Source organism: Panthera uncia, chromosome E1, assembly GCF_023721935.1.
Source record: "Panthera uncia isolate 11264 chromosome E1, Puncia_PCG_1.0, whole genome shotgun sequence".
NCBI lineage: Eukaryota > Metazoa > Chordata > Mammalia > Carnivora > Felidae > Panthera > Panthera uncia.
In genome coordinates, this window is record NC_064814.1 from 19823357 (window position 1) to 19838157 (window position 14801).

The following is a 14801-nucleotide window of genomic DNA, read 5'->3' on the forward strand; positions in this document are numbered from 1 at the left end:
GTGTGTGTGTGTGTGTGTGTGTGTGTGTGTGTGTGTGTGTGTGTGTGCGCCTCTCTTTGTGTAGACAGATATAGAGATACATCTCCTCTAACAAAGTCTACCACGACCTTGAGAGCACTTCTCTTCTTATTTACGCATCCGGCTTTCTTTGGGAGACTCTAAGCTCCGGGAGGAAGGGGCCAAGTCTTAATCCCCCCAAGAGTCCCCAGCACCTGGCACAGTGTAGCACATAAGTGCAGGATTATGTGTGCGTGTGTGGAGTGAAAGAGTGATACGAGCAAAACATAACATGCTCCACCCACACCTCCTAATATTTCTGTGTCTTCACTCCCTTCACAAGCAAAAGCAAATGCCAGAAGCCACACCAGAAAGCATAGCGTCTAACAGGAGGCTTCCCACGTGGCACCAGGAGAGTCAATCCCATGGTGTATCCCAAGGACAGCAGCACGGGTACTCGCTTGGGATGGCGATCTGGCGATCACAGAGGGGACAAGCCAACATTACAACAGGAGCCCATGGGTGTTGCAACCATGGGGAGCAGTGCACTGTGTGTCACACACACACACACACACACACACACACACACACTTAGCATATGCCATTCCCTCTGCCTGGAACACCCTTCCTTCCCTTTCTCTCTTTCTAGAACTCCCATTTATCCTCTGGTTCTCAGCTCCACGTCCCCCATGCACTTAGGTCAGGCCTTCCCACAGCCTCCACTCCACCCAAAGTTCATAGCATCATATCACATTTGGGAACAGATGATGGTCAGTCCCGTATTTTTCCTGGTTCCTCCACCCAGTGGCTGTATGACTGGGGCAAGACACCTCTCTGACCTTCAGTTTCCTTCTCTGCAAATGGTGATAACATCTGTCTTGTGGACCAGATGGGATAATGGGACACAGCATCCTTCATGAATATTCATTAACTATCTCACTGAATATTCACTGAGTGGTGAATGACACCACGCCCACGTCCACATTCTTTTGGTCTGGGTCTTTCTCCAGAAGGCTGGGCATCTAGCTCAGCTGGCTCGTTAGGGACCCCTGGCAGGGCTCTTGAAATTGGCTCTAAGGAGCTCTGTGACCTGACTGAGGACCTCAGGATACACAGACAGACAGGGTCCCTTCCACGAGGCAAAGGGAAAGATCGGTACTGGAGGTGTGGGCAGAGTCTGGGGGACAGAGAAGGAAGTCCCTCTGCTCAAGGGGGGGTGGGGAGAACCGGCCTTCACCGAGGAGGGCTGGGAAGTTGGCAGGTGAGAAGGGGAGAAAGGGCTTTCCCAGGAGAGGAGCCTGGTGTCTGAAAGGGCACAGCGTTCCCAGAAAGGTGGGGGGGGGTCATTGAGGCCGGAGCCCCACTGAGTACCGTGGCCGCTCTGTTTTGTTTCCCTGGAGGGCAGGTGCGGAAGGCGGCTGGGAGGTAAAGAGAGGTGGGTCAGAGCAGGATCCCGAGGGGCTGGGGCTGAGCAGATTGTACTTTACCCTGTGTGCATGGGAAGCCAACAGAGGGTTTTGGGCTGAGGGGATCAGTGTCGATTTAGGAAAGAAAATCAGTGTGCTTATGAAGCACAGGGTGGAGGTAGACAGACTGAGGGGGAGCAGGGGAGCTGGAAACCAAGACACCAGACGGAAGGCCAGGTAGAGAGAGGAAAATCTACCAGATAACAGTCATGATGGAAAAGAGTGTCCGAGATTCAGAAAACAGAATGTCTCCAGATCATTACTTTCTGGAAGAAGAAGACAGTCTCGGGAAAATCCTGGAAGATGATTTCTGGCTCTCAGAGATCAGACTTAGGAATTTACGCTTTGAGAAACTGGCGTCTGTCTGTTTCATGGATGGTCCTCGCACCTCTAATTCCTGGAATATACACACACGCTTCTTGAAGTAGGTGGACCACGTGTGACCGACTGCCCCCGGTGTGCCCGGGACCATCCAGGTTTTAGCGTTGAAAGTCCTGGTCCAATCAGGACAGTTGGTCCCTGCCTACACCAATCTGCTGAGCTCCAAGGGCTCAAGGCAGAGTTCTTATTGTCACAAAGCATTGAGCTAATTCTACTCAACAAGATAAGCCTAAGAGGGCGTACACGCACTGTGAAAAATGGCTGTACATGGGGATGAAGGGTGGGCAAGGGACCTGGGACCCAATCCTTTGCGGATCTCTTCTGACACTGGCTATCTCAAAAGCCCAGAGCAGAAGGAGCCAGTTCCACCCCAACACATCCCCCCACGAGGTACATGCCACATCCCAAGTGTCCTCAGGCGGGTCCCCTGTGCCTGGCCACTTGGTCTGAGAAAGCCTTTGCAGAGGAAGGGGGAAAGGTTCTGACTTCTACCGCCAGCACAGACAGACCCAAGATCCACAAATACACGTACTCGGGTGAGGAACCTTAGGACAGTATCGGGATTCTGTCTCAAATCTGACATAGCCTCCGCTGGACTGCCTTCTGGCACCCTTCTCTCCAGAGTAACAGGTTGTTGTCTAGCCTCCAACCGACCGTCGCCCCTGGCTTCAGAGTCTCCGCTACAAACAGGTTACACGTAAACCTAATCATTATAGTCTTAAAACACACGCGTGCACACACACCCACACAGAGCAAATAAGTCATTTAATATCATCAAGCGGCACTAACGGACCGCAGGCGTGCCCTCCGCTCCCGGCCACACGCTCCGAGCCTCGCCAGCATCCCCGCGCTCACTTCCCAGAGTTGGGAGCCTGCGCACCTCCCGGGGCCCAGGGCACCGGACCGCGCTCACCTTCTGGAGAAATGCCATCCTCGGCCTGTACTGTTGGCCTTGGTGTCGGATCGTCATCCTGGCCCCCGGGTGGATTCGGAACCGGAACGCCGGCGGCCCGCAGGGGGTGGGTGGGGGAGCCCCCGGCGCAGGCGCCCGCGCGCCCCGCACCCGCCGCGGCGTCCGGGGGGAGGAGGGCGGCCCGGAGCGCGGGCCGGGGGCGGCTGCTGCCGGCGGCGCCCCTCTCCTCGGCCTCGGCTCCCGCCCCGGGAAAGCGGCTGGAATGCGCGCCGGCCAATCAGCGCGCCGCGCCGCGGGCTCATTAGCATGCGCTGCGCCGGCGCCCACCTGCCGCCAGGGGGCGGCGTCCGGCCCCCGCGGGACCCCGAGGAGCCTCAGGTGAGACCCGCGCGTCCGGGACCCGCCGCCGGGAGGATCTGTCGCAGAGAGTGCGCCTTTCCACCCGGGGCAGAAGTGAGGTATGTGCAGAAGTGAGAGCAAGCAGCCTCACTAATGAGCGCGGTGGAATAAACGGTCTTTCGCATCCCCGTTTTGCCGCTAGCCGGAGCAACGTTGGGCAAGTTTCTTAAACTCTAAGCCTCAATTTCCTTACCTGAAAAGGAAAAATGAGTGATGGGATAGTCATATCCAACAGACGGTTGTTGGATCCTTTAATGGGGAAATGTGTAACACGGTGCTTGGCCCTCAGCACTGTTTTAGCAGTATGTTTAGCAGTGTTTAGGAAAACAAATCATAAGTAGATTGGTAAGGTGGGGGGGGGGTAATAAAAGGAAGGGGGGGGGGGAGGGAGGAAGAAAGGAGAACAGAGAAAAACAGGAAAGCTGTGGTTGCTGCTGGGCCAGCTGCCTGATCCAAGCAAGTTATAATTTCCTTCTCTGGTCCTCAGTGTTTTCGTATCTAGAAAATTAAAAATGAGCCTCCTATGTAGTCAGCAAGAGTCTTCAAGTCTATAAAGCATCATTATTTTCATATTAGCTGGATGGCGACAGATTGTGGCAGATAAAGTGTTTGAGTTGTAAGGGGCACCTGGGTGGTGGCTCAGTCGGTTAAGCATCTGACTTCGGCTCAGGTCATGATCTCACGGCTCGTGAGTCCGAGCCCCGCGTCTGGCTCTGTGCTGACAGCTCAGAGCCGGGAGCCTGCTTCAGATTCTGTGTCTCCCTGTCTCTCTTCTCCTCCCCTGCTCATGCTCTGTTTCTCTCTGTGTGTCTCAAAAATAAATACACATTAAAAAAAAATGTTTGAGTTGGAAGAGAACCATAAGGGGCTTGGTTCAGGCAGGCACATCAATGACTATCCCTTTAAAGCTCTGGTTCTTATCCATATCTTTGGTCATACCTATAAGATAAAAGCTATGGGCATTCTCTCAGGAAACATGTTCATGTGCACACACATGCACACACCTTCACACAACACTGACTCCACTTTGCAAACAATTTCAAGGGGTTCATGGCTGGTCCACCGCTCCCTTTTGCTTTAGAGAATCCAGGAACCAACCGGTGTCCATCGACACAAAAAGACCAGAGATCCTACTAAGTAAACTAGGCCACTGGGAAGTATGTTCCTGGTGTGAACAAGGACCCAAGAAAAGTGCTGGAATATTCATATCCAAATATGACCTTTTTTAAAAGTTTGTGTATTTTGAGAGAGAGCGAGCAGGGGAGGGGCAGAGAGAGAGAGAGAACCCCAAGTCAGACGCTTCACCGACTACACCACCCAGGTGTCCCAAATATGACTTTTTTTTTAGTGGAGCGTCTTTTGGGCCTGGACTTATATGGAACACACACTGGGATATACTGGAGCAGATGAGCTGTGAGGTTCCTTCCAGCTTGAATGTTCCTTAATTCTATAAACCCTAAGCAGAAAGGAGAAAAGTGGTTTTCCTACAATCGAGGATGAGAAAACATAAATTATTCGGGAGCAAAAACAGGAAAAATACAAGGGATTTTGCTCAGTGATAGGGCAGGAGAGACTACGGAATGCCTGCCACTCTCTTCTGCACCCTTTCTATCACACACTGCTCGCTGAGCAACCTTGCTCTCTGTGGGACGCGCCCTCAGCTCATCAGCCCAGGGATGCTGAGGATGTGACCTGCCAGTCAGCCCCTGCTCAGGCTGTGGCCGTGATACGGATCTGAAAAGCTCAGATGAGCTTATTAGATTATCACCTTCGCAAACGTCAACTTGAGGCCAACAGAGGTAAAGTCAGGGCCAGAGGAATCTGAGGCCAAGGGCAAGGTGAAGTTACAGGGAAACAGAAATGAAAGGTGCGCAGAGGCAGCTCGTGGGAAAAGAGAAGCAAAGAAACTGAATGCAGCAAATGCACAGGAGGGGCGTGAGGCCGACAGAGAAGCCCCTGGGTTTCTTTCCAAGGGCACATGTATCTTCACAAATCCTCTCACATATGTTAAGTCTTTGTTTCTTTCTTTTTTTTTTTTCTTTTAAAGATTTTATTTTAGGGGCACCTGAGTGGCTCAGTCAGTGGAGTGTCCAAATCTTGATTTCAGCTCAGGTCACGATCCCAGAGTCATGGGATCAAGCAGATCCTGTCTCTCTCTCTCTCTCTCTCTCTCTCTCTCTCTCCCTCTGCCCCTTCCCCCTGTGCACACTCTCTCTCAAAAAATAAATAAATAAATAAAATAAGTTTAAAAAAAAAAAAGATTGTATTTTAAGTAATCTCTACACCCAAGGGAGGGCTCAAACTCACAACCCCAAGATTGAGAGTCACATACTCTACTAACTGAGCCAGCCGGGCACCTCAAATCTCTGTTTCTTTTGCAAACAAAGGGGCTCAACACATAATGTGGTGTCCAAAGTTGAATGACAGTGTCCTGAAAAATACAATTGATTTAATTCACCTATTCATTTAAACAACAAACTATTGCATGCCAGGCATTATGTTAGAGTCAGGAATTCAAAGCGGAATGTAACCCAGTCCCTGTCTCAAGGGGATCAAAGGTTAATGGGGGAGAAGAATACTTGAACAAAAATGTGTTATAAACAGAATGTGTATATAATGAAGATCCAGTCAGTGCAACACAGACTTTGTAGAACAACACCCTATCCAGCCAGAGTGGAAGAGAAATTCAGGGAGACTTTCTGGAGGAGGTGTCTTAAAGGAAAATGGGGAGTTAACCAGGTTTTTTTTTTAATTTTTTTTTACTTTTTTAAGTTTATTTCTTTATTTTGAGAGAGAAAGAGAGAAAGCAGGGGAGGAGCAGAGAGAGAGAGGGAGAGAGAGAATCCCAAGCTGGCTCTGCATTGCCAGTGCAGAGCCCAACATGGGGCCCAAACCCACAAACCGCGAGATCATGACCTGAGCCGAAATCAAGAGTCGGATGCTTAACGGACTGAGCCACCCAGGCGCCCCGAGTTAACCGGGTTGAAAAAGGGATCACTCTCAGGTACATCAGATAACAGGGGAAGATAGGTGCCAAGGCAAGGCTCAGCATAGTCTGAGGGCAGTGGCAAAGAATTTACCGGAAGCGAGATCACAGGAGACTGGGAAGAGGATGGTGGGCTGGAATGGGACAGTGATTGGCTTTGGTGGTAGTGGGGGCAGCTAGAGAGTTTGGCTCAGGGATTAAATGCAGAGGGGTATGAGGGAACTTGCTAGAGTGATAGAAATGTCTATATCTTGATAGGAAGGATGGTTACGCAGGTAAATGAACTTGTCAAAACTCATCCAACTGCACTCTTAAAATTGCAGCCTGATGTTGTCTGTAAACTATACCTCAAAATAAAAGGACTGACCCCCCAGAAGAAAATATTATCCTGCAACATGGCAGAGGGACATGTGACAAAAATGACACCCTCCATGATTCAGGCAGGTAAGCAGTTGTCATCACGGTCACTGCTGTCATTCAGTGTCCTCCTCTTCATTAACAAAAGGGTGTCCTTCAGACGCTAAATTGGGGTCATGTTGCCCTGGGTACTATCCACCTGGGCCTGACCCTCGTCCCCTGTAGGATAAACCTCATCCAGGCGCAAGGATGTGGTCATCCATACGGCAGTGCCCTTTAACACCCAGGTCTAGGGTCAAATGTCCCTGGTCGGCTCCACAGTTTAGTTGAGTCCACTGTGCTAAGTGCTGAGGAGATAAAACTTTAGAAGGACACACTGGAAGGGAGACAGCATCTTAAACAGCTCATTCCCACATGATGGATGCCTTAAACCACTTCCAGGCAGAGAGACTTCCCGAAGGGACTTCTTAGAGGTGGGGCTGGGTTAAGGGAACCTCTAAGGGATGTCGAAGCGCCCAGAGAATGGCAACCATGGAAACCACTGCTATTATCCAGACATAAAGGGCTGGGGGACCAGGGCCCTGGTGGAGAGGTACCTGGCAGAGCTGTCCTCTTGGAGGGACAGAGCCATTGCTAGATAGGACACCAGGGGAACAAATAGTCTGACTCACTCTCCTCCTGGGCTCTCCCACTGCTCAGTTCTGACCAGAAGCCAGAGGGCAGTGGAGCCTGAATGATGCAGCCTGTTAGGGCCGGCCCCCTGGAGCACAGAGCCACACAGAGGAAGGTGAAGGAATCGGAGATGGGAAGGAACGCAGGGTAGGTAAGCCATGAAGAAGCTGCACGGTGGCTTAAATGTCTTCGACGGCGCAGAAGCCCAGAGGGCCCTTCTCAGAGTTGATCTGTGTCACCAGGCATTTTGAACAGCTCAGTAACAGCGCCTCCCATACCTGCACAGACATCTCCCTGACTCGGACAGAAATCACACTGAGCTTATCTGACTTCCTGGACCGCTGCCGTATTCCATGCCTTGTCTGCATTTCACAGAATTCCGTCTTGTTTGAATGTGTTACGAGTGCGTATTGCCTTTGCAATTCTACCAAGATCATATAGAGAAGGAACACCTTCGATGCGTGAATGTTTCTTCTTCCTAGCACCTGCTAGAGAGAGAGGCAATAGCTCATGAAAATCGTTTCTGGTAGGGAAACCAGAGGGCCTTGTTCCCCCCACCCCCCCACCCCCTGCTCCACAGTCAGCACAGCAGGGCGGCCGGGACAGAATCTCTCCATGCACCATTGGTCCGCTCTGGCTCAGTCAGTAATAAAGGGAAGTGTGGGTGAGGCACCCACTCCCTTCTCACTTACTGTCTCCTTCTCCACAAAGAAGCTATTCTAGACCTCAGGAAGCTGGCCACACCTGGTGGCCCTGGCTGTTTGATCAGGAAGAGCGGAAGAAAAAGAGGACTCGGAGTTTTTCCAGAAGGTTCCCCGCCTCTTCCTCAACCAGGGATTGCTCAGAAATTACCTTGGCCCACTAGAGGCCATCAACTACATCACAAAGGACAGTCCTAGGACAACCCCATCCTTATCTTTTCTCCCCCCTAAATTAAACTCTTGGCATGCGTCCCAGAGGTCATACCCTCCACAAGCACCACCAGAGATAATCATAGGTAAACAGAACAAAATGAGGTCTTGCTCTGTCCCCACCCTCCTCCCACCCTCTGTGGGGTACAGTGCTGTCTGTTTACGGACTAGGTCACACCGGACCTGTTGAACGACATCGGCTGCTTTGTGGCGAAGGGTGTTATTATTTCACATCACAGACAATTTGGAACTCTGGAGTCTTTAAAAATGACATTATGAGAAAAGGCATTTTTCACAACTCGAAGTAGGCTTTGGTTTTAAGACAGCGCTGGGGCTGGGGGGAGGGGTGTGAAGGCCTCAAGATGTGTGTCCTGGGCCTCGCTCACCTTCTCACAGGATGTGTGACTTTTTTAAAACAGCTTTATTGAGGTGTAATTGACATCCACCAAAAAACACCGCATTTAAGGTGTACAACTTGATAAGTTTTGCTGTATGTATACATAGGTCAAATGTGAGACTACACCCATGAACAAGATAGGGAACATATCCGTAACCCCCAGAAGTTTCCTTTGTGATCCCTCCCCCTGCCGTTCCTAGGCAACCACTGGTCCCTTGACTGTCACTATGGATTAGTTGGATCAAGTCACCTGATCTGAGTCACTAGTTTCTTATTCGTAATAAGAGTATCAGACTTGATGAACTCAAAAGTCCTCCCCTATTTTCACATCATATGACTTCAGTGTTCTAAGTGGAATAAAAAGCTAAAAAGCTCCACCTGCCTACAAGCAGGAGCGTGCAATCTAGTGTTTCCTGAAAAGCGAGGCCCCTCTGAACTTAAAACAGCCGCCCCCAAAATGGGGTTCCACGTGACAGACATCGAAAAGTGCTGGGTACTAACCATCTCCCTACATACCCCGAGCCTTCCTGCCGCAAGTGATCAAGATAGGTTGGGGGGGGGGGGGGACAGGTAAGAAAGACCCACCTTAGGAGAAGAGACCCCAGGAAAATGTACCACTCGGTGCACCCCAGTTGTACTAGTCTGTATGAGCCTCATTGAAGTCCCCTTCTTTTTTTTTTAAGTTTATTTATTTATTTTGAGAGAGAGCGTGTGGGGGAGGGGCAGAGAGAGAGGGAGAGAGAGTCCCAAGCAGCCTCTGCCCAGCCCCATGTCACGAAATCAAGAGTCAGACGCTTAACCGACTGAGCCACCCAGGCGCCCCTGACATCCCCTTTTTTTGTCAGACATGCCTATCCTGTGAGGATGCTAAAAACAAATGCACACCAGCTTGGGGCCCTCTACTGACACGCCGACTCTGCCCCCCTGCTTGTGTGGGTGGCTCAGGCACCACAGCGGAGTCCCAGGCCCACCTTCCTGCTTCCAGAAGCCATTGCTGCCTTTTGTGAAGAGCCCAGAGGGCAGCAGAGAGCCAAGGTTTTTCTTCCTTTTTTTTTTTTTTTTTTTTTAAGGTTTATTTACTTTTGAGACAGACAGAGTGGGGGTGTGGGGAGAGCAGAGAGAGAGGGAGACACAAAATCCAAAGCAGGGTCCAGGTTCCAAGCTGTCAGGACAGAGCCCCACACGGGGCTCAAACTCACGAACCGTGAGATCATGACCTGAGCCGAAGTCCTATGCTCAACAGACTGAGCCACCCAGGCCCCCTGAGCAAAGGTCTTTCTTAATGCTTTACAAAACAAGGGATTTTCTGGAAGTCCCTGCCCCTTCTTCTTTTCCCTTGGTTTCCCCAGAAATGACCATGTCTGAAAGGGCATAAAAAGATGACCCATAAAGGAGATGCAAAGAAAATAAAAAACATTAACCGCTGCAAGAATATTTTTTAACATCTATAGCTTACACTTTTTTCAGAAGTTGCATTTGAAGACCTACTTCACCCCTGCTCATGTCTCTTTACTTCCATGTGTGGATCCAATAATGCTTTCTCTCTTTTTTCTTTCTTTCTTCCTTTCTTTCTTTTCCTTTCTTTCTTTTCCTTTCTTTCTTTCCCTTTCTTTCTTTCTTTCTTTCTTTCCTTCTTTCTTCCTCTCTTTCTTTCTTTCTTTCCCCCTAGTTAGAAAGCAAGAGAGAAGAGACAGAGAGACGTGTGGATACATCACCTGAACCTTGGAAAAGCCAATTCTGCTTCCCTTCTTCTGTTTATCTTTGGTAGCCAGTCCTTCTGGGTTCAGACCTCAGGCCACTTTACAGACACAAGATCTGTTGTTTTGTTTTTTTCATTTGTTTTAATGTTTATTTATTTTTTAGAGTCAGAGAGACAGAGCTTGAGCAGGAGAGGGGCGGAGAGATGGAGACAGAATCCGAAACAGGTTCCAGGCTCAGAGCTGTCAGCACAGAGCCCGACGCGGGGCTCAAACCCACGAACCGTGAGATCATGACCTGAGCTGAAGTCGATCGATGAACCAACTGAGCCACCCAGGCGCCCCGAGATTTGGTGTTTTGTAAAAAGTACAAATCTTCAGGAGACGAGGGAGTGGGGAGTGGCTGCTAGTAAGTATAGAGTTTCTTCTCGGGTAATGAAAATGTTCTGGAACTGGACAATGGTGATGGTTGTATGACCCTGTGAATATACTACCACCACTAAAACCACTGAGCACTGCACACGACAAGGGAGACCTGTAGGGTATGTGAATTACCCCTCAGTTTTCAAAAGTGCAAACTCAGAGAATTAATTTCCCCCAAAGGATTGCTTTCAGACAGACATTTAGAATGTCCCTCGCTTTATCAAACAGTTTCAGTGGCTCCCATTTTCCTCCCTCATAAAGTTCATTCTTTCAGGGTCGAGCCCAATCTGATTTTTCAGCCACGGTTTCATTGCTCGTCAACACGAGGCTCCTTTTCCAGCCAGGCCCGAGATTTGCTCTTTCTCCAGCCCATGGTGGATTTCTTCACCTTTATGTCTTTTCTTGCCGGTTGTTTTGCTGATAATCCCCTCGTGCATATATTTGGCAAATGAAATGCTCTCTGTTGGCCCCGGCTTCGGAACCCAGATTGAGTTGCACTATCTGAGGGCGCTATGGACTACCTTCCTCCCTCCCCCACTCCTTCCACTGAGTCTGTGTCCACGCTTTCCACTCACAACTTTGGGTTGTAGATAATTGGTATTCACATTGGAAATTCACAATGAATTTCACCAAGGATAAGGGCAGCCAGGGGCTTGTAAGTAACAGTTTCTGGGTTGGGTTTACTTTGCTTTGGGCGAGAGGTAGATCTGATATGTGCCATTGCCAGTGTCAGTGGTATAAATTCTCCTACTAAGGTGACATCAGTGACCCCAGAGATACTAGCTGGGAGTTGGAAGTCCTTCTCTGTCAGATCCGTGGTGTAGCCGCAGAGATTGCTAAGGATTAACAAAACCTGAACTGGGACATAGTTACCTAAAGAGCGATTAGTGAAACTGCTATAGAAGCTTAGAGGTGGATGGAAATTCAGATGGACACGCTAATGTTTCAGCAAGCCTTGACTTGAAACTGAACAAATTTTTCTCTTCCTCGTCCTTAAAGGATCCTGCACCCCTTCATTTGTTTTTTTCCGTAGAATCCGTTCCTCCAAGAACTCGGTGTCAATACGGATGTTCCGCCGACCTCAGTGTATATACTTGGTAATGAAACTCGAATGGTGGTACCAAGGTTCCTTTGTCTGGCAAAGTAGTAACACTATTGTTGCTCTTTATCCCCCAACTCAGTCTTCATGTTATATTTCAGCTCAGGTACCCAGAGGTCACTTTTCAACAACATTAGGACGGAGTGGGGAAACTTTCTAGCAACTAGAACGTTCCATAAACCAAAGAGGTTGTCTCCTGGACCAGAGAACCGGGGGTTCATAGTTTAAGTGGCCATGGTCTAAATGTTGAAGGTGAGATCTACGCTACACTCTGTGGTAAACTATATAAACCTGTCCATCTCTTCCAACTCTAAGAAATTTGGAGTCTCAACTGGGTATGGCTCCAAGGGCATAGGGCAGAGAAATGGATGCTGCTGTCAATCACCCAGTGTCCCCATGAGAGGTTAGGCAATCGCCCACTAGCAAGGTCTCCTGGCTGGCCTGATCCAACCCCTCCCTGCACCTAATATAGCCTTCCCCACTTAAGCTCCCTCTCTACTTTGCATTGTATGTGTGAATTTGCACGTGAATATGGGTTTTGCCAGGCCGCATCTCATATCCTGAGGGTGGATTTGATCTCTCAGAAGGCAACGGTCATTTTTCCTGCCGGTTCCCAAGGGAAGAGCTGAGTTCTAAATCAGGAAAAGGAAGCAATAATTCACAAAGGCTGCCTTAGGTACCAGTCTATTGCTGGAACTCATCAGCCCACTATATGAGAAGAAGTCCCTGGCCAAGAAAAAAATGGAATCTGTAATCCTCAAGAATCAGGCCAATTGTTTCAAATGTTTATTTATTCATTTTTGAGAGAGAGCCAGAGAGCACAAGCGGGGAAGGGGCAGAGAGAGAGGGAGAGAGAATCCCAAGCCTCCACACTCAGCACGAGCCCGACGTGGCTTGATTCCATGACCCTGGGATCTGTGACCTGAGCCGAAATCAAGAGACTGAGCCACCCAGGTGCCCTCAGGTCATTTTTTGTAAGAGAACTTTTCTAGCTTCATGTGGTTTTCTCCACTTCTCTTTTGTTCATCATCTAGGATTAATTACATTTTCATTACCTGTTCCTACTTTCTCTGCTCTGTGGTAGAGGATATTCAGTTTTGTCCAACTAAGCCTTTATTGAGCACCATTTCTAGGGTGGGAACTGCTTTAAGAAGCGCCTGTGATATAAAGGTGAATAAGATACAGCCCTGCCCTTTGAGTATTTCCAGTGAGAAAGAAAGACCTAACATATAATTCTGGGATTATGCAGTAGATGATATTGCAGTATGCGGAAGGCAAAAAGAAAATTAAAAAAGGAACTGTGGTAAGAGCTTGCTCAGAGGCATGGAGGTAGAAAATGATCACGGTAGTACATAAGAAGCATGAGAATATTTGCTCCATTCATTAGTCCCCACCACAACCCTGTAATGCAGACGTCTATTAACAACCCTATTCAACGAATGAGTAAACTGAGACTCAGCGAAGATAAGTCAGGGGCTGAAGTCCACGCATCTACTAAGTTGCAGAACCAGGGCTGGGAACCTGGCAGCCACATTCTCACTGGGGCAAGCAAAATCAACAGTTGTCCGCTGCAGAATCGCTTCCGGACTGCAGCTGTTCTCTTCCCTTGAGTTATGTGCTTGGGATAAATTTTCCGCGGGTGGTATCTCATTGGTCAGAACCTAAAACGCGTTAAATGACTCTTGATAGAGAACGCCGAGCAGTTTTTCAACAGGATTGCATATTTACATTGTTTGCCCAGAATGAACTAGTTTTGCCACACTCTTCTCTGTGTGAGATGCTGTTAGGTTTAAACCTAGACAATTCTGATTTTACTAGATTCTGTATTTTTAGTTGCATAGTTTTCCCTTTCTCTTTTTAGAGTGGAAAGTCCAAAGAAGAGAGTATATAAAAGTTGGTTAGCCTCTGAAGCAACGGATGAGCCAGTTGGGGCCCTGGGGGGAGGGGAAGGACAGGTGTGCCCATTCATCCCTGCAGCGTTGGGGACCAAAGGTCTGGGTCTGAAGAGACGAGCAACAGGTCCAGCCGCAGCCTGGGGTTCAAGTTCAAAAGGTGCTTCCAATGCACACCTTTAAAAATTCTTTTCTTTATGGTCACTTCAGTTGTGTTATTGTAGTAAAGTTAGACTTCATGCCAATAAAAAAAAAAAAAAAAAAATGCGTGCAGACACTAATAAAAAACAGCTAGAGGGGGCGCCTGGCTGGCTCAGTCAGTAGAACGAGCGATTCTTGGTCTCGGGGTTGTGAGTTCAAGCCCCATATTGGACGGAGAGCTTACATACATACATCCTGCAAATAAAAATAAAGTGCTCTCTTTCAAAAAAAAAAAAAAAAGCATCTAGAAAACTTGAGACATTGCGGGGCGGCTCTTTGTGAGCCTATATCTCCATTTTTCTAAATCATGAGGAGGGCAACCCCCAGCTCTCTGCCAGCAGTGCTGCCAGAGGCACGCGTGTGGCGTGTCCCGAAGACACAGATCCCCTCTCCACCCCAGGGTCCCCGCGCGCCCTCTCCTCCCAACCACCCCGCCGCCAGGGCCCAGACCATAGAGGCGAGGATACCTCCAAACTCCTAGAGGGGAAACGCGACTCTCGGGAGGCGGACTTCCGCTCGGGGCCACTTCCGGTTCTGCCCTACCCGGCCGAGGGCGACTGGTTGGAGGGCGTGGGCTGGGGGCTGGGGGCTGGGGGCTGGGGCCTGGGTCCGGGCCGGAGCCCTCGAGGGGCCTCCGGGGTGGGCGCCGGTCCCAGCCGGCGGGCCGGGGGCCGCGGGGCGCCCGCTCGGAGGGGCCCGCACGCTGCGGAGTCGGGGGGCGGGCAGGGAGGTTGCCTGGAGGGGCCACCCTGGAGCCGGGGCCCCTGTCCCCCGAAGTGATACCTCCGGCTTCACTCCTTGAATCCCCAGCGCTTTGGACTCGTTTCCTTTTTATAAATTCCGGAGGCCACTGGCGTGTAGAAAATAATGGCCGTACCCCCACTTAAGAATGCGTAGTTTAGGGTCCGTTCCCATAGATCTGAGAGGATGGTCTACGTACCCATCTTAAAAACAGCCCAGGGGCATCTGGGTGGCCCAGTGGGTTACAGCCTCCGACTTGATTTCGGCTC

The 14801-nt window shown here is 49.8% G+C and overlaps 1 protein-coding gene across 2 annotated transcripts in view; it reads right to left on the reverse strand.

Annotated features, from left to right (window-relative positions):
* The window catches only part of RGS9 (regulator of G protein signaling 9), a 69888-nt gene extending 66904 nt beyond the window's left edge, over positions 1 to 2984 (reverse strand). For both annotated transcript variants that reach the window (XM_049637690.1, XM_049637691.1), the window contains exon 1: positions 2758 to 2984. In XM_049637690.1, the coding sequence (XP_049493647.1) occupies positions 2758 to 2814 (57 nt within the window). In that variant the 5' untranslated portion in view covers positions 2815 to 2984. The remainder of the gene's footprint in view (positions 1 to 2757) is intronic.
* Between the last annotated feature and the right edge of the window lie 11817 nt (positions 2985 to 14801).